Genomic DNA, 19,280 nt, shown 5'->3' with positions numbered 1-19,280 from the left:
ATGATAACCCATTGTCAGGGCCAATCACAATCTGAAATGAGAAATGGAAAATTCAAGAGCTATACAATTCTGAAGTCTGAAATTGCATATGGTTCTGAGCAACGCTGTCCCCTGAATCCCACCAGGGACATTAGTCACCCCTTTGTTCAATGTATCCATGCTGTCCACCCTTCCTACCTGCAGATACTGTGTACTGCTATGTTTGCTTCCTATGTGCTACTATTCAGCCATAAGAAGGAATGAAGTACCCACCCACTGCGACATGAATAACTCTTGATACATGAAGGAAATGAGGACAGAATACCCTGTGTGTTTAGTTAGGGTTCCTATTGCTGTGACAAAATACTAGGACCAAAGAGCAAGTTAGGAGAAAGGGTTTATTTGGCTTACACTTCCATATCACTGTTAATTATCAAAGGAAGTCAGGACAGGAACTCAAACAGGGCTGGAACCTGGAGGCAGGAGCTGATGTAGAGGCCTGGAGTGCTGTTGCTTAGTGGCTTGCTTGCATGGCTTGCTCAGCCTGCTTTCTTAAAGAACTCAGGATCACCAGCCCAGGGATGACCCCACCCACAATGGACTGATTAAGAAAATGCTCTCTACAGTCTTACCTACAGCTCTCCTCTGATGACTCTAGCTTGTATCAAGTTGGCATAAAAATTAACCAGGTCACTTATAATTCTATTTCTTTGTAATATCTAAGAAAGGAAAACTGATAAACAAGAAGGAGATCGATGATCACTGAGAGCTGGGGTGAGACTGGGCAGACAGTAGATGGATATATAGCCTTTACTGGGTAACTGGAGCTTTCTAAAGTTAGAATGCGGTTGCCTTGGTTCGCTCCGGCTGCCACAACAGAGATGAATCTCCCCTAAGGAAGTCCCAGATGAGGGCACAGACATGGGTGGGCCCTGGAGAGTTCTTTCTCTAGCTTGCTGAGGACCAACTTCTCACTGTGTGCTCAAAGGGCAGGGACTCAAAATGCAGCAGTGACTGAGACTGACAGCTGACCAACCTCTGGCCCAGAAAGTCAGAGAGAGAAACACTCAGACTCCCTGGTGTTTCCACATGCAGGGACACTCATCTCATCATAAAGACTCATCCGGTTTAATTACCCCTCAAGCTCTGTCCACATACGAATGAGAGGGGCAGTTCAATCCTAGCAGCAGCAATGGCTGCACCATGGTGTAAGTATTCTGGAAATTTCTGATTAATCTTGGGGCATGTAAAATATACCTCAATAAAGCTGTGGATTAAAAAAAAAAAAAAAAAAACCAAAACCAAACAAAACAACGAATGAGGTCTGGCAGCCTATGTGGCAAACGCTTTGACTAAGTTACTGTTATTATATCAGCCCTGAAAGGTTGATATTATTCTCCTAACACAGATAGGGAAACTGAGGCTTAGAAAAGTTAAGCTAGTCACACAATCTGCAAACACAGCAAAGTCAAATCCTAACCTGGCTTACCTGCTACCTTTAATGGGTAGCAAGCATCTACTGGCCTGGCAGTTAAAGATTCTTTTGCTAGGTTCAGGCTACACTTGTAGATCTCTGGGGTTCCATGGGTAACTCACAAGATTTTCTCTCTCTTAAGACCAGTATGTAATTCAGAGGGATGGAGACTGACAGCTGACCAACATCTGACCCAGAATGTCAGATATTAACAGATGATGCCATGTGAAAAAATGAAACCATATCTCCATCTGTACAGCTCTCATTGGAGCAGAAGGCAGGAGAGTTTTGGACCAGGGCACCAAGGATATAAGATACATTTCCACCTGGACAGAAATGTCTTCAGGATGAGAATAGAATGTTCTCCAGGGGGCTTCATGGTACTCACAGCGGCACTAGAAGCTGGCTATGTTTGGATCAGCATTACTTCAACAGTGAAAGGACTAACTTTATTTTTTGCTTATTTTTGAGACTATCTATGTAGCCCAGGCTGTTCTCAAACTTATGATCTCCTGAATGCTGGCACAGACACACCTGGCCAGGACCTACCTTTCTGGGGGTTTTGCTATAAGACTGCCTTCAATCAACTGTTCCCTGATCTGCCATTGTGTTGTTGATGAGGGATAAGCAATGTCTTACTAAGCCCCGCAGTAGTAATGACAGGCATCTAGTCCAAGCTGTCAGAGCGGACAATGAGACTACAGTGGGGGCTTTCTGACCAAAGGCTGGTCCACCTTGCTAGGAGGCCTGCCTAATATGATTACCACCCTCCACCCCCAGCTCACTGTTTAGTGAACTTCTGAGTAGGAATTTCTCCAAAGAGATATCTTGTCCACTGGCTTCAAATGTGGGTGGGGAAAAGTTATAAGTGATTTTTTTTCTGACTGTCAAATATAAATTACCAACTCTCCATTTGAAAGAGGACAATGAAAACATTTTCGGTGCTTCTTGTTATTTCCCAAGACTTCATCCCTTTAGCAAAAGCCAGTTCTTTTCAAACTATGAACCAAACAACAGTTCTGCAGCCAACAAGAGGTAAGCTACTCCCAGAGAATAGCTATGGCATTTTTCCTTGTTACCTTGGTAACCGCTACCTTGGCACCCTTGTTGATGAGCTGAACCACATTCTCTGTTTGGCCTTTGTACGCAGCTATGAGCAGGCGTTCTGAAAGCGCAGCGACCGCATCCTGCTGGCTCATGAATTAGGAGAGAAAGGGGCTCTCAGGAAAGCAGCAGATCAGTTTCTTCAGCTCCACATGCAGCCTCTGGCTGGGGCTGGAGTCCACAGCAAAAGGTTCTCAGAATCATGGGGGATGCCTTTGTTACTACTCCATCTTCAGGTCCTAGGGGGGTCACAAAACAAAGCGGCCATCAGTGCCACTCAGCATATGAGGACAGACAGACCACACCTCTGCTGACCTCAGGGTGTTCCTCTGCTGCACAGCACAGGGGAGGGAAGCTAAGGAGACAGGAAGCCAAAAGCTCACTTCCACAGCATGTCAGAGTGGAAGGCAGCAGAGTGTGCCAACCTCTCCACTTCCTCCCTCCTCAGGATCATTTTCCACAAGATGGGCAGAACTGGGAGGCTGCATTTCTACTCTGAGGCCTGATAAAACACAGGGTGGAGGGAGGAATGGTGGGAGAATGCCACAATTGTATTTTAATTATTTTTTTAAAAAAGAAGGGGTCTGATATTAACTCCCTAGATACCTCCTGGTTATATACATAACAACATGTACTATGTATAATCAACCTTTGGTCTTGAGGGCCAGGTTCCTATGAATCCACCATGCACTCAGAGACCGTGATAGGCAGGGTGTCTCTTTGAGGAGGCACTCCCATCCCCACCCCTTCCCTCAGCAAAAGTGATTTCCTTCGTCCTTTACTTTATGCAAACAACAGTCTCCTGCGTTCTGGAGCAGGTGGAGAACTGAGCAGAGCCCAGGGTCGACTCCAGTTCTGAGCTGATGAAACACTTTGCATGTAAAGAAGTTGATGCCTCACTCAGTGCAGGCAGCTCTAGCACTGCCAGCTTAGGAACAACCCCCTCCAACATCCCCCACCCCCTGGCTTAATGGGAGGAAAAGAAACAGCCCCCAAACCACTGAGGGCAGAGCCTTAACAGAACTCTAGACTCTGCTCAAGCAGCCCTGGTAATATCTTTAGAACAAATCAAAGCCAGGCAGTGGTGGTGCGCGCTTTTAATCCTAGCACTTAGGAGGCAGAGGCAGGCAGATTTCTGAGTTTGAGGCCAGCCTAGTCTACAGAGTGAGTTCCAGGATAGCCAGGGCTACACAGAAAAACCCTGTCTCGAAAACCAAACCAGCCAACCAACCAACAACCAACCAGTTTCGAGGTTTAAAAAAAAAAAAGAACAAACCAAGTCAGGGTACTGATTTCAGCTCTGAGGCAGGGGGAGGAAGAGGGAGTGTTTGTATTTAAAACATGTTCGTATTGGCCAGGGAGATGGCTCAGGTATAGGCACTTGGTGCAAAGTCTGAGAACCTGAGCTCAGTTCCTGTACCCACATGATGGAAGGGGAAAACAGACTGCAGCAAACTGGCCTCTGACGTCTTCATGGAAACCACATTGTATGTACATATGTATACAGACACACACACTCGTACACACACACACACACACACGGAAGATCACACTCTTCAAATCGGATTATGTTTTGTTGTTCAAGAACATACTGACATCTTTCACAGTTGCTTCCAGAAACTTGATAATCACTCAACCTTAGGTAGAGTCTTATATACAGAACAACCATTTCATTATAAGAAAGAAATCTAGGCAGATGCAAAAACCGTAATTTTAGATACTTCTTATCTACCCCCAATCTCTACCATCACATTTCATGTTGCTCTCCATCTGTTGCCCCCAGTATGGGCAAAAGATAATAAGAAAAGAGGGAAAGGAACTCTGGCAAGGCCAGCATGCTCTTGCTCAGCAGGTCACCGGAAGCACAGTGCTCCAGCTAGTCAGCTCTGAGATGTACATTTCCCTTCCTGTGCTGGAAATCGAGCCCAGGGCCTTTCACATGGCAGGCAAGTGTACAGCCACAAAGTTACATTCCCAGCCCAATGAAAGAACAGAGTTAACACTCAAAAGCAGTGAGAGAAACAGCTAGAAATGCCTTTGGAAGGCCCAAAGCCACACAGAACACACATGGGGCTTATCTCCTACCTGTCCTGCCTCTGACACACACACACACACACACACACACACACACACACACGAAGGAGGCTTGTCTTTATGAACACAGGGTGAACTGTTTCCTCCTATGCAGGGGGGTTGCATTCCATTCACACAAACTACACTGATTTGTTTCTCCTTCAACTCAAATACTGCAAAGCCACTCTGCCAAATGCAGACAAATGCACAGTGTTAGCCTCCAGCTCCCATCTGCAGGTCCTTCCCTCTATCTTCCCATTTGTTATTTCTATACACTCGGCTTTATCTGTACCCTTTCCCTTACAGAACCCTTCTTACAAAGGGTATCTGAGTCAAAGACGGCCTGATTGCTAAATCCCACCCAGTCTACTCCACAGCTTTCCTGAAAGGGCGAGGAGTCAGCTGCACTTTCCCATCCCCACAGCAATCCAGCCCCCTTAGCAACAGATACCAGGTCCAACCAGCTTCTGGTAAATTGCTTGCCACTCCCATCCCAGACAGCAGTCTCATGCAACAGATGCAGCCTCTCAGATAATGAGACTAAAGCCAGAAGTTCTTACAGTTACAGCTGCAGGCTGAGATAGCTTCATTTAGCTAATTACCAGGTAAATTGCCCTTTGCATGTACAGCTACCATCACTATTAAAACAAAAATATAAAAACACCCCATTGATGAGAAAATCTTCATCAACCAGCAATGACATTTTATGTTTTGCTTTTCTGTTGCGGCTACATAAGGACCCTCTTTACTTCCCCCATATAGAACCCACACACCCACAGACAGTGGTCATTTACAACAGATCTTGGATACACCCCATTACCCCCAGCATGCTTGCACAGAAAACTGCTTGCAAGACGAGCAGCAGTAACACCACCCCAGGTTATCTGTTCTTATCGGCAGCTAACACCACCCTCTCACACTTGGACATCTCAAAGTCATTCTCGATTTCAGTGCAGAGATCATCTCACTGTTAGGACTTACACTGGCAGATGCTTTACACAAAGGGCAGGTGCACAGGACCACAGATGCTGAGTCTCCTCTCTCCCAGTTTCCCCTCCCGACCTCACTTGGAGTGAGAGGATGCTCTGCTCCCTGTCTGGAAACCAGCAAACTAGGCCAGATGGAGGCAGGCTGGGATAGGGAAGGATGGAAAACCCCAAGAGAGAGAGAAAGAAAATATAAGGGTGTGACCACCCCTCAGACTATGAGTTAGACTTCACTATAACCTGTTGTGCCCTGGCTGCCGCAGCTATGCCCTCTCATGAAATCTGAGCTTCCTCTTCCAGTAAGATAGCCACCATCCAATAGAGCCTTGTTGCTGGATGTGAGCAATCTGTCTGCCTCACACCTGTCAATCACGTCCTTTGTCACGGTGTATGTTTTCACTGTGCTCTGGAGGGAAACACTTAAAGGCAAACTTGCTGCCTGTTCTTCAGACAGGAAGGGAGCAGACAGCACAGTAAGTCCAGAGAGTATACCACTAGCAGTGGGTGGGCTCCTAAGACCCAGGGCCTCCTCCCCTCCCAGTTCTATCCCTTCTGCATTCATTGCTCCCCAGTGAGCCATTTCTTTTGTTGTTTTTCTGTTTTGCTATGGATGGCAAAGGATCTATGAGGTTTGATTTTTCTTCTTTATTGATGATTTACAACCAACTCTCCTGGTGCCAGTCAATATCTGAAAGCCACCACATTTCATCTCCTCCCAATACACTACTTGAAACAAGCCTTTCAAAGCAAAGTCCTAGCCAGGCATTGTGCAGAGCCCACCAGAGCTTAGCCCACCAGAGCGGTGGTTAGAGAGCAGACTTAGAATAACTAGCTTTTTCCCACCAGAGAGATTACTCACACATGGAGCGGTCCTCTGGGTTCTTTCTGGAAACGCAGTCAATTCTTTCCTGGGGAGATCATAAGCTTCCCAGAGCTTCGGCGGCTGGCTTGGATTTACCTACAGCAATTGTAAGCCGCCTCTTCCTTAGCTTCCCCTGCCGAGGATCGCTGCATCACCAAGCTATGAAAGCATCCGTTCAGCTCCAGATGCTGCTCTGTTGCCACTGTTCTGAGTGTTGGAGAGCCTGATTTTATGAGACTGCTTTCTCTTACAAGCGGAGGACCTGTAACCCTGCCCAACAAGAGTCGGAGCGATGCACAGCTGAGCAGTGTGCTTCAGAGGGATGCTCGGGTGACCAAGAGGTGAAGTTTGCAGCCCGGTGTAAATGGGAGCACACAGGAAAGGATAAGAAGACAACCCGCTGTCCTCACAGGAACAGCTGGGGAAATGCTGGCATCCTGCACAGCAATCCAGACAGAAGCGGCTTGAGCAGAGTCCCATACAGGGACTGCAGCATCAGCAGTGCAGACAGGGTCTGGCAGAGTAACCACTAAGATATCTGTAAATCCAATCTGCTGGTGAACTCCTCCACAGTGTGTGCAAGGGAGCAGGGGCAGGGGGTGGGGAGTGGAGAGCCCCTTCTGAGGCAGAAGCAAGCATCACAGGTGTGCCTTCCTCAGGCAACACTTCCTCAGGCAACAGAAACTCTCACTGGAGACTAGGCTTTCTTTTTGACTTGAGCCCAGAAACCATATTTTCCATGTGAAGACAGGATTAGAAAGGAAAGAGTAATTTGGCCACAAATCCTCTGACCACCATCCTGCCTCACCTCACTCCTATTCCCCTCAGGACAGCAGTCCCTGTGGCCACAGGGCCAGCTTCTGCCCTTTGGCACAGAAAGGTCAGACTGTGGACTCTGGCCTATGCACTGCACAAATGTGGAAATATACCAGGGGAACAATTGCCAAGAGACAATAACACTGTCTGTCCCTTTTCTTTCTATCTATCTATCTATCTATCTATCTATCTATCTATCTATCTATCTATCTATCTATTCTCTCTCTCTTGCTCTCTCTCTCTCTCTCTCTCTCTCTCTCTCTCTCTCTCACACACACACACACACACACACACACACACACACACACACACACACACACACAAGTATTTTCATATTAGTTCATCCAAAACCAATCACACCCTACTACTGCAATCACCACTGGGGACTTTGTGACATTATAACAATGATGAACATAACTTGACTCCTACTTTGAAGAAACTACTTACTAACCTGGCCACTGCTAAGTCACAACAAAGACCCAAAAGACCAGGTGCCAGAAACAAAGCAACCAGCTTAAAGTCCATTGTCTCAAAGAACCATGAGAGCTGCTCCTCCTGAGGCCATAAACCCAAGTTCGGGGACAGATGTCCTGCTTGCAGAAGGTTCTCGGCATAAGGAAGGAGGTGGCAGAGCACAGAGGCTCCTCTTCAGGCCTCATCTCATACTGCCATTGAAAAGAAGGAGGGACAATTGTTTCTTGAGCTGTTGCAAGGACAGGCAAATACGATGGTTGCTGAATCAATCAACAACCACCTTGGCAGGAAACACAGGCTGTTATAGAAGTTGGGTGATGTAACTTTAATTCTTTCAAACCCTATTTTTAATGCTGGCTCTTAAACACTTTAACCTTCCTTCTAGCCCACCACACACCAGAGTGTGTAAAAAGTGTAGTGGAAAAGAAAGGCTACAGGGGAAGTGGACCTGTTAGGAAATGGTTCTTTGGAGCAACTCCCATCTGTGTTGTCAGGAAATCAGTAGTTCAGTTCACAGGTTAGCAGTAGCTCAATCTACTAAAAAACACTTCACGGATATACACCAGCAGTCCAGTTCAGTAGAGTCCTCAGAAGTAGCAAGAAGCCACAGCACACGTTTGTTTTTTTGGTTTTTTGTTGTTGTTTTGTTGTTTTGGTGTGTTTCTCTCTGGAGTGCCAACAAAAGGAACTCAACTAATGCAATGTAAGGGGACCAATACATTTGAGTCTTTAGCGAAGAATCCTTCTTGTCATGTCCTTTCAGGTGCTTGCTTTAGCAAAACATCCTTTCATTTGGGAAAACATTCCTTCACATGTTTGCTCCAGCAAAACATAACTGACTTTCCAAAGAACCCTTAAGTTTCTACTTCAGGGTGACAAGTGTCTATTATCCAGGAAACCTGGGTGGCACAGCTCCACTTTTTAAAGAAGCTGCTTAGAGGTAAAACTCATTAACGTGGTGGACCAGAGCTGTAGCGACCTCCTAGTCTCCCCAAGGATGATTGCTTACTAAAGACCACCAGCACCTCCCAACCGGAGCTGTGCTTGCCCATCATATAGCAGGGACTGACTCTATCTGTGCTCAAAACTCAGCCCATGGCTGTCCCTACAGATGCCATCTACCACAGCAAACAAGATGTTCCCATCATGTCACCTGCAGCTCCCTACAGGTTCCTGCAATGGACTAAACCCTAAGCCCCACTGGAACTGTCGCTGGAAACAAGTGGCAATTAAAATGAAATTAGGTCATGATGGGGGAGTGTTGTTATAGAGAAGACATCAAAACTCCGAAGTGCCAAATGTACTTTCTTTCCCCTTGACCTCCCTCACCTCCCAGGTGGGACAATGTGGAAAAATAGCCACTTGCAGCTGAGGAAGAGGCTTCATGAGAAACTGAATCCTGCTAGACTTTGATCTACATACACCTTGTAGCCTCTAGACCTGAAGGAAGATTCTCCTGTGGATTTGCCCTTCAGGCTACAGTGTGACGGTGGCCCAAGTGACTCTACAGCACCCCTTGTGGAAACATGCTATATGGCTTGGGCTGGTCTCTACCTCAAGCTGAGCCCTGTTCCCCTCACCCTGCATCTGCAATACCTCTCACTGTGCACAGAACATAGCTGGTCTTGATTATCCATTGCATAAATGACAGAAAAACTAACAGCCGGTTGCTATGGGGCCTATGGGACCTACGAATTTTGTAAGAATGAGAGGACACGCTACCTAGACAACCTGTCCTTTCCGGATGAAGCAGGTTGTGGCTCCAACCCTCAGAGAAAACAGGAGTAAGATATACAAGTCTTCCCTCTCTTTCTGCACACATCAGAGGACCAGAGCTCCTAGGACCCGAGGAGTTACTGAGCTGGAGGCCATCCTTAGTAATACGCATCAGCACCAAAGAGCTGGCCTACACCAGAGCCACGGGGAGCTGCCACCCTGAAACCCTTCTGGGTAAACCCACAGATGCTCAAGAAAAAAACAGGAATGTGTCCAAACCAATAAAACCTCCCCAAGAGCGTCCATATGCCCTAGTCATACTTGCCTCCCTTTAGAGCTTTGGTCAATTGTTTGGCTTTTTATTTACTTTGTGATGTTTTAAGTATTTATCCATTGACTGTAACAGCAGAGAGAACAGCAGACACTGGGAGAGAAATCACTCCTCTCTAGTGGCTAAGGGAAAGGAAGGAGCTCAGGCAAGTGTTGGAGGTAGGGCAGACAGACATGGGCGTTAACAAGAGCTAGCACAGGTAGAGTGGTCTGAAGGACTGCAGAATTACGGACAAGGACAAAGTGGCAACTGCCACTAGAGCTTTTAATTCAAGGACAATGACCAAAGATGATACTGGTAAACTGGGAGATGGTATTTGTCACACCATGTCAAGGAAACTGCCCTGCCTGGTAGTGGAAGTTGGTAGGCAGGAGGAGAGTGAGGTGTTGACTCTCCTTTAAACATGGGCATTCTTCATTAACAGGTGGATCTCTGCGAATCAGAGACCTGCCCCTGGTTTCCAGTAGGGTTCAGCCCTTTACACAGTTCCTTATCTGTCACAGAGCTCAGTGGGAAACTTTGACCGATGCCCCATACGTGCATCTGCAGTTAAAGTATACACAATAGCTCCATTCCCTAAAAACCCCTTGTTCTTCAAGTCTGCACGGCTCTGTCTTTCCCACAATGCCACTGTCTGCTTCCAGCTCTGTCACCTTTTCAGACTGGTTACTTTATACTAGAAATAACCATTTAAGGTCCATCTCCCATATAGTTTTGTGGTTTGATAGCCAATTTTTTTCCAGTGGTGAATAATATTCCATTGTATGGATGTACCAGAGTTTGCTACTCCATCCATTGAAGGACATTTTGGGTTCTTCCGAAGTTTGACTGCTATGCATGAAGCTTCTATAAACATGGTGCAGGATGGTCATCTCACTCAGGGAACAGCAGGGTGTACAAAACCCCTCAGACCACACAGCAGGGTTGAATTTTGGAAGAAGCTATCGTTTGGTCCTCCTGGTGCAGCAGCTGCTCTTACACTGGTCTAAGTCCAGGCTCAACGATATCCTTTCAGCTCCTGCCTTATACAGTTCCTCCATCCCATCAGGCACTGCCACCTCCAACATCCATCATCCTCCCTCCTCAGTGTCTGTGACCTGCTCTGTTTTCCTACCCACCCCAGGACTCTCTTTTCTTTCACAGAAGGGCTCTTCTCTCACAGGGATCTTAAACATCGTAGGATCTGGAGGTTCTTGGCTCTCTTCTCTACTCATCTTCCTCTCCTCCTCACAGCCCACACCCTCTTCTGCTGCCTAGAAACAGATCTCGCCACGTCTACTTCTTCAGCCTCATTCACTTCTTTCTAAAGTGCTATATTTAAACACCCAGTTGTCCAACAGACGTCTTACGTGGATGCTTCTTCTCAACATCCTTCCTTCAAAACCTCTTCTTTTTCTTGTGTCCCCACCCTGATAAGGGGCTGTAGGGTTAATCTGTCAACCTGGTTCCCCCATCTGAAACCGTTCTCTCCTTTCCTCTTCTCCCCTCCCTGCGACCCTGTAGCAAATCACCCAATGCTCTGATTTGAAAGAGTACAGGACTGAAACGAAGAATAGAGCTTTGCAGTCAGACGGCCTGGGCTTCCACTCCAGCTCCACCATTTACTTCAGATGGCTTTCTAAATTACTGTTTCCTTGTGCATGCTAGCAATCACACCTCGATGGCTGGAGATGTAGGCACACTGAAGGATGTCTGGCAGCTGTGCTCAGAGAGATAAGCACGGTTACTAGGTTACTTTCAAATGGTCCTTGTTCTGTCTTCTCTGACAGCACTGCCTGGATCCGGTACTCGCTGATAGCTGCTCTTTAACTGGACATTGAGAATGTTTTCTGAAGCCCCTATCTGTGATGACCTGAACATAGAAAGTGCACTGAGGAAGTAAAGTGGCTTTCAGCTTGTATATGGAAATCTGCTTCCATAAAGGGGTCTGTACCTCAGGAGAAAGAGAAGTCAGACCACACTCACAGTCAAGGTTCAGACAGTGGGTATATTTTGGCTTCAAATGTATCTTCCATTAAAGAAAACTGTACTCAAGCCAACACAACCCGGATACAGAGTTGCTGGGACATATTAAACTTGACTCCCAGGAAGGCTAAGTCACTGAGTTAACACAGAGTCACATTCTCTGTCTGCTCACCGGGTCTCAGATCAGTGAGCCTCTGACAGACATGTTTCCCTATCAGATCTGTCACTGTTAGGAGGTGATGAGAAACGGAGCTTTCTACTTCCATCTGCTTCAAGATGGCAAAGATAAACAGACCATGAGCTGACACACAAGGAGTTGTTCACCCTGTGCCTCTCTGCAGGTCGTAGCCAGTCTTCCCCCACCCCCATGTGTGTGTGTGTGTGTGTGTGTGTGTGTGTGTGTGTGTGTGTGTGAGTGTGTATGCAGAATTAATGTCAGCTGTCTTTCTGTTGCTCTCCACCTTATTTTTGAGACAGTTTCTCATAGAATCTATGGCTTACCAGTTTGGCTATGTTGGCTGGCTAGTAGACCCTGAGCATGCACCACCTGTCTCAATGCCACCCCAGCTGAGGTGACAGAGGCATATTGTCACACTCAGTGTTTATGTGGCTACTGGGGACTGAAATTTAGGGCCCCATCCTTGCATTGCAGGCACCTCCGCTAACACTGAGCCATCTCCCTAGCTCCCGGTGCCAATGTTTTGTCTCTATCTGTGGTTCCGTCAAACTTGTGAGAGTATTGACGTAAAGACTAGAGGCTCTGCTAATTCCAGGACTGAACTCGCACATTAATCCATTTGCTACTCTGGTCTCTTTGTCTCTAGTCCTGCCCATCTGTCTCAAGTTTCTTCTAACAGTGTGCATGTGGGCATGTTTCTCCTTGGCTATCCCTGTAACTGTCAGATACACATCCCTCCAGAGTCCAGGGATACACAAACCTATTGTGATCTGCCCCCGGATTCTAATTCCAGCCGCTTCTGACAAGCCTCCCCACATCCTGCCCGCAGCTTGGCTAGGGGGTAGTTAGAGTTTCAGAAAGCACCCTTGTGCTATTTATACTTCTAACTTTCTGTACACCACCCCTAAAACCTCTTCTCTTTAATCTGATTCAAGCGTGGCCTCCTCTTAGAAGATTCCACCATTCCTCCTTTGTTCTCCAGGTTCCCACAGCCCAACTCATACTAGACAGCAATTCCAGCTCTGACATCTACTTCGGATCAATCAATTGATATCTCCCTCCCTCTCCCTCCCCCCCTCCCTCCCTCCCTCTCCTTCCTCCCCCCCCTCCTCCCTCTCCCTCCCCCCCTTTCCCCCTCCCTCCCTCCCTCTCTCCCCCCTCTCTTTCCTTGTTCACCACCCCCCCACCGCCTTTCCTTGATACAGGATCTCACACAGCCCAGACTATCCCTGATTTCACTATACAGCTAAGGCTAGCCTTGAACTTTGGATTCTCCAGCCTACTACCCATGCACTGGGATTACAGGTGTGCACCCCCACACCTGGCTAGGAATGTGCATTGAAAACCTCACTGTAGCATTATGAAACTGGACTGCGACTGAGTCATTATTGCCAGTCTCTCTTACTACCTTTTGCTCCAAAAACCCTTTCTATCTGCCTCTCCTTGAAAAGAGACTGCCCTGATCAGAGAAGATTCTGGGGTATAAGATGCAGAATTACAGGAGAGGGTGACAAGGCTGACTAATGAAAGGTTCAATTCCCAGCACCCACACAATGGTTCATAACTATAACTCCAAACCAGGGGATCCAGCGCCCTTTTGACCTCTGAGGGCACGGAATGCATGTGATACACAGACATACATGTATCAAAACACATACATAGAAAAATAGATAATGGCTGATCATCCAACACAGTGGTAAAACACTTGTCTAATATACTGAGACCCTGAGTTTGATCCTTAGCACAAGTGATAATAGTAATAATTATTATTATAATTATTACTTATAATGATTATACTATACAATCATAACAATATATACCATACTATAATAATATACTATACAAATAATAGTTACATTATTATTATTAATTATACTATTGGGGTTTAGACTATGCTTCCTTGAATATTCCCCTACAAACACAGAAGCCTGTGAGGATGAAATTCCTTAGCGTTGCTCATGTTCACAACATTCCTCTTCTCAGCCTCTGAGTCTTTCCACACTCAACAGTGTTTCATTCCTCTGTGTACTGTCATCACAAGTGTCCAGCCTAGTGCAGGAACACGATGACATGCTCAGGAACAAACGAGCACTATGTTACCCAGTGAATCACAGCCTCTCAGAGAGCACGTGCCTTCTCCAGTGTCTTCTCACACTCCATATTCCAGGAACTACTAATGTTGTAGTGACCCCTCAAAAAGCATGCCCATGTTTCATTTTGTTTTGATTTTTTTTTTTATCCATTCAGCTGTTGATGGACATCTAGACTAGTCCGCTTCCTATACAGCAACAATAAATATGGGTGCTCATGTGCCTCTGTGGTAGAATACATAGTCTATTGGTTGTATCCCCAGGGGTGATAGATCTTGAAACTTGCAGGGAAAATTGACAATCTGCAAAGTATAATATTAAGCGAGGTCATACGATCTTAGAAAGGTAAGAACCAGATGCTTTTGCTCATATACAATGGTAGCCTATAGTGTGTGTGTGTGTGTGTGTGTGTGTGTGTGTGTGTGTGTGTGTGTGTGCAAACAGACATTAAGTGTGGATGAAGTCTAAACATCAAACAAGGGAGACAGAGAAAGCACAGCGTTAAGTGATGAGCAGGGACAGGGGGTTGGCAAAGGCAAGTGTGCAGACAGATGTGGCTTTTACAGTTATTACAGAAAGTCACGCTGCCGAGAAGACTTGGGGCCAGAAGGGAAGAACAGTGGGGGTGGGGGGGTGAGGTAATCACACAGAGCTTAAAAGGAGATTAAATACAGGGGACTTCTAAAAAGGGATCCAGGCCTAGAGAGTCAGAGGCAACCATTTCTGGAAAGCACAGCAGTACAGAAAAGCAGAAGCCAGCTGGGAGGGGCTGAGTGGTAGCCCTGAGGCTCCTGGGTTGTGGTCCTCTCAGGCCTTGAAAGAGGCTTCTGTCCCCAGAGGAATCCCATAGAAGAAATACTATTGAAAATCAAGTGGAATTGACTCCGCAGGGTGTGACTTTATGCTAATACTGTCCACCTCCTGCTGACAGATGTCAATACCTAGAATGTGTAGACTCTATCATACCATGTTAGCAGAGGACTGTTAGATCCAGCTTCACATTTCTCTGCCAAGGTTGGCTGAGGCAGGCTGGAAACAGCAGGAAGAAAGAGGGTTTATTTAAATAGTGCACCCACAAACTGTTCAAATCTGGGCAGGTTACATAACTTCCTTGGGGATTAACATTCTTGTATAGTAAACAGAGTTAAGTATATAGTTAGCAGCAGCAGCTACTGACTTTATAGGGTAGCCTGCATAACCCACACATTAGGTGATAGCACATAGCTCAGAGAAGGTACCCCATGAATATGAGGTGTGCATCTGAACATGAAGTTAGCAGCAAGCTAAAATCTCCAATTGACTTCCAAGTCTTTTCCGACTTTTGCTCTGCCCGGATCCCTTATCCTATCAACTATAGTTAAGAGTCTAAGGGGCTGCCCGGGGATGTGTTAGACTCAGTACTTCTCAGCACACAGTCCAGATGATCAGGTGTCCTGACAGAGATAGAGATGAAGACAAGTGTGGAGCCATCAGGGAGGCCCTGTGGTCCTCCCGTCACATCATCATGCACTATGATCAGGCAAGGGGGTGCACATGCTTTGGAAGATGCTCTCTGACCTGGGCTCTGACCCTCAAGAAGGTAAGGCAGAATTAGATAGAGGGCTTCCCAGAATTCCCTGCCTGAAGTCAGCTCAGGCTCATATTCAGCATCTTCCGAGCCAGGTTATCCATGGATGTCTCCTTGCTAAGGCTGGCTTCTAAATCACATATTGCCCAGGCTTTAAGTTCTGGATGTAGGTGAACCATAGGCACTAACAAAACAGACGACAAATACCAAATTATCACAACAGTTACGAAGAATTATTGAAAATTAAAATTCTGCCACATCAGGTTAGAGGGATCACTCAGCAGTTAAGAGTACTGGCTGCTCTTCCAGCAGTCCTGAGTTCAATTCCCAGCACCAACATGGCAGCTCACAACTGTCCATAATTGTCTATAGTCCCATGGGATCTGATTCCCTCTTCTGGTGTATGGACATATATGCAGACAAAACACTTATATACATAAAATACATACATAAATAAATTTTAAAAAAAAATCTCTTGAGCCTGTGAAAAAATAAATTCTGCTACATCTTTGCAAGGAAAGATTCTTAATTTGAACCACTGTAGCCAGTGTTAATAGAAATGGCACTGACCTTAAATTGCTTATTATATGCCCAGAGTTAGTCCCAGAGATATCCATTCCCAAGAGTTTTAAACAGACTTAAAATAGTCATTTCTGTCAGCATAGTCTAATTATTACCATATTCAAATTACTTCTACAATGAAAACACATTTAATTAGTTGTTCAACAACGTTGAGAGTCTTCAGGAGAGAACCCAAAGAAATCACAAATTTCAGGTCAACCTGGGAGATGAGGAACCTTCAGTTCTTCACACCGTGGGAGGGTAATCCTGAATCTTCACTCTTTGTTTCCCCCCCCCCCCCCATGGAAAAAGGCTTTGTCTTCTCTCAGTAAGAAAATCTAGGTTTAAAAAAAAAAAAAAAAAAAAAAAAAACTAGCTGGGTGGTGGTGGTGGCGCACGCCTTTAATCCCAGCACTTGGGAGGCAGAGGCAGGCGGATTTCTGAGTTTGAGGCCAGCCTGGTCTACCCAGTGAGTTCCAGGACAGCCAAGGCTATACAGAGAAACTCTGTCTCAAAAAACCAAAAACCAAAAACATCTCTGGAGCTTACCTCCTGGATGCTCTTGAGAGTTGAAGGACCCATCCGTGGGGAAGATCCACAGGCCCCTCTCCAGAATGAGATTCTAGTATGGAAGTCTTTCTTCCACTGGTCTCCCACCACCCTGTGACTGGGAGTGCTACACAAGATACAACCTAGGCATCACGTGTCCAGCAGCTGGAAAGAGGAGGACATTAAGAATAATGCCTTTAGTTGGTGACTCTATCAGACGAGGCTTAAATATTTACGTGAATACATATTCCAATGATGGGAGAGGATGTCAGAAACAGAAACATCACCACCTAAGTCATACGCTTTCGAGTCTATCCACAAGCTTCTGAAAAACACTTAGATACAACTCTGTCACTGATTTTAAAATCAAAGCAACAAAGCTCCATAGGAAAAGCACCGTTTCTCGCAGCAGCTCAACCTTTGTCCCCATAACAGGACAGCTCTAATAAGCTGCCTCAGCGTTTAAATCCATTCATTTGATTTTTTTAAGATTTACTATCTTTTAAAATGTGTGTGTGCCCGTCTGTACAGGTTTTATGAGTGTGCAGTTCCCTTCAGAAGCCACAAAAGGACGTCTGATCTCTGGAGCCAGGGTTACAGGCAAGTAATTACGAGCTGCCTGACATGGATGCTGGAACTGGGATACTCTGATAGCTGACTGAGTTTCCTCTCTGGGGCTTACCACAAAGCTTTGGTAGACCAGCAAATGCTGCTAGCCTCTGAGCCATCTCTCTAGCTGTACATTTCATTTTTATAATCTGTGAACATTCAAGCATTTTCAAGGAAAAGTCTAGTTAATGCAAAGAACTGTCATAGAAATGCCACTCGTAGGCCCCAGTGAACTGGGGTCATATAGTTACACAAAACTGGTCCATAAGTGTTCTCAGCAGCATCACTTACAACAACCAGAGAGAAAACAACTCAACTGTCAACCAACAAACACAGCACAGTGCATAACACTCATCTACAGAAGATCCAAGACTAACAGCTCATGTTACAACAGCAAACTAACTAGAAGAACCAGACAGAGAATCACATACTGTATGCACTACCCCCACTACCTCTCCAGGACAGGCAAATCCAAAGACAGAGAAGTGATAGAGGGTGAGGAGATGGCGACAGCTGCCAATGGATAAGGGCTTTCTCTTGGGAAAAATAAAGACTTCTAGAATTAGTGGCAATGACTCACCTTCGTAATGACACTGAAAACCAACCAACTGCATCCTTTAGAAGGATGAGTTCCATCTGTAAACTACAGCTCAGTTTTAACAAAGAAGTTCAGTACTACAGTACTGAGCCAAACAAACAGGACAAGGTGTTTAAGTCATCTGTTGCTCAGCTTCCTCTTCTGCAAGATGGGGGTGATTACAAAAGAATTATTAGTATGGATGCTGTGAGAGTCAACAGGGAAGCAAAATTTTTGTCATAAAGACAATGCAGAGAAACTGTCCAACAAAATCAACATGACAGAAAGACTAGGGCCTGGCTCTTAGCCAGCAAATCTTTGATACTGCTAGAATATACTCCATGGTTCTACCAGACCCAATAAAACATGTGCTTTTCTATATAAAATTATGTAAGAAGCTAAGCTGGGCAGGTTTGCTATTTAAACAAGGAAATGCCAGTCATTACTGAGGAGACATCTTGAGTGTTCCCACAGCCCATCCATGTTGCTACCTCAGACACACGGAACACGACATTGTGTGTTGGCACCCCACACTACTCCTGCTGCTCAAATGCAGGCAACACCAGGGCTGCAGGCCAGAGATGAGGCATGTCACCACCAGATCTTGACTCTGCCCAGCACAGCTGGCAGGAGAAAGTTGTGGGGATAGAAATCCCTACCTCCACAGCTCAACTCTCGCCAGATCAATCACTGCCTCCTATACCTACCTTAATTTTTTGCTGAAATGCATTATGTGTAAACCCCCAAGTGACTGCTGTAATGGCCTCTCTAGAAGATTGATTTAAAGTGGTATCTCTTAGGTCTGGAGAGATGGCTCAGCAGTTAAGAGGTACTGGCTGTTCTTCCAGGGGTCCTGAGTTCTATTCCCAGCAACCTATGTGATGGCTCACAATTATCTATAATGGGATCTGATGTCCTCTTTTGGCATGCAGGAGTATATGCAAATAGAATACTCATATACGGAAAATATATAAATAAATAAATCTTTTTAGAAAAGGAAGGGAGGGAGGGAGGGAGGGAGGGAGGGAGGGAGGGAGGGAGGAAGGAAGGAAGGAAGGAAGGAAGGAAGGAAGGAAGGAAATAGTCAGGTGATGCACAGCTTTGATCCCAGCACTTGTGACACAGAGACTGGAGATTCTCTGTGAGTTCAAGGCCAGCCTGATCTACAGAGCAAGTTCAGAAGAGTCAGGTGTACACAAAGAAAATAACAACAATGAAAGTGGTATCTCAGCCATTGCCATTAATCTTGTAACTGCCAAAGATAAAGGGAAAGCTGCCGGCAGGCCTGTTCCTCTTCAGCTTCCTTCTGGGACTACACACCACACAAAAAGAGCAAAAAGAAAGCTGACATCAGCTGCTCCAATCCACA

General features: G+C 45.9%; 1 protein-coding gene across 6 annotated transcripts in view; it reads right to left on the bottom strand.

Moving 5' to 3' along the window:
* The window catches only part of Ankrd6 (ankyrin repeat domain 6), a 136,759-nt gene that overhangs the window by 48,038 nt on the left and 69,441 nt on the right, over nucleotides 1–19,280 (bottom strand). For 4 of the 6 annotated variants that reach the window (XM_076924023.1, XM_076924028.1, XM_076924027.1 and 1 more), the window contains exon 2: nucleotides 2,533–2,796. In XM_076924023.1, coding sequence (XP_076780138.1) covers nucleotides 2,533–2,652 — 120 coding nt within the window. In that variant the 5' untranslated portion in view covers nucleotides 2,653–2,796. Of the gene's footprint in view, nucleotides 1–2,532; nucleotides 2,797–6,475; nucleotides 6,799–16,725; nucleotides 16,852–19,280 lie in introns of those variants that run through there. The other 2 variants (XM_076924026.1, XM_076924025.1) reach the window with 2 other exon arrangements.

This window comes from Arvicanthis niloticus, chromosome 25 (assembly GCF_011762505.2).
Source record: "Arvicanthis niloticus isolate mArvNil1 chromosome 25, mArvNil1.pat.X, whole genome shotgun sequence".
Classification (NCBI taxonomy): Eukaryota; Metazoa; Chordata; class Mammalia; order Rodentia; family Muridae; genus Arvicanthis; species Arvicanthis niloticus.
Note: the sequence above shows the minus strand (reverse complement) of the source record. Positions and strands in the feature narration are given on the sequence as shown.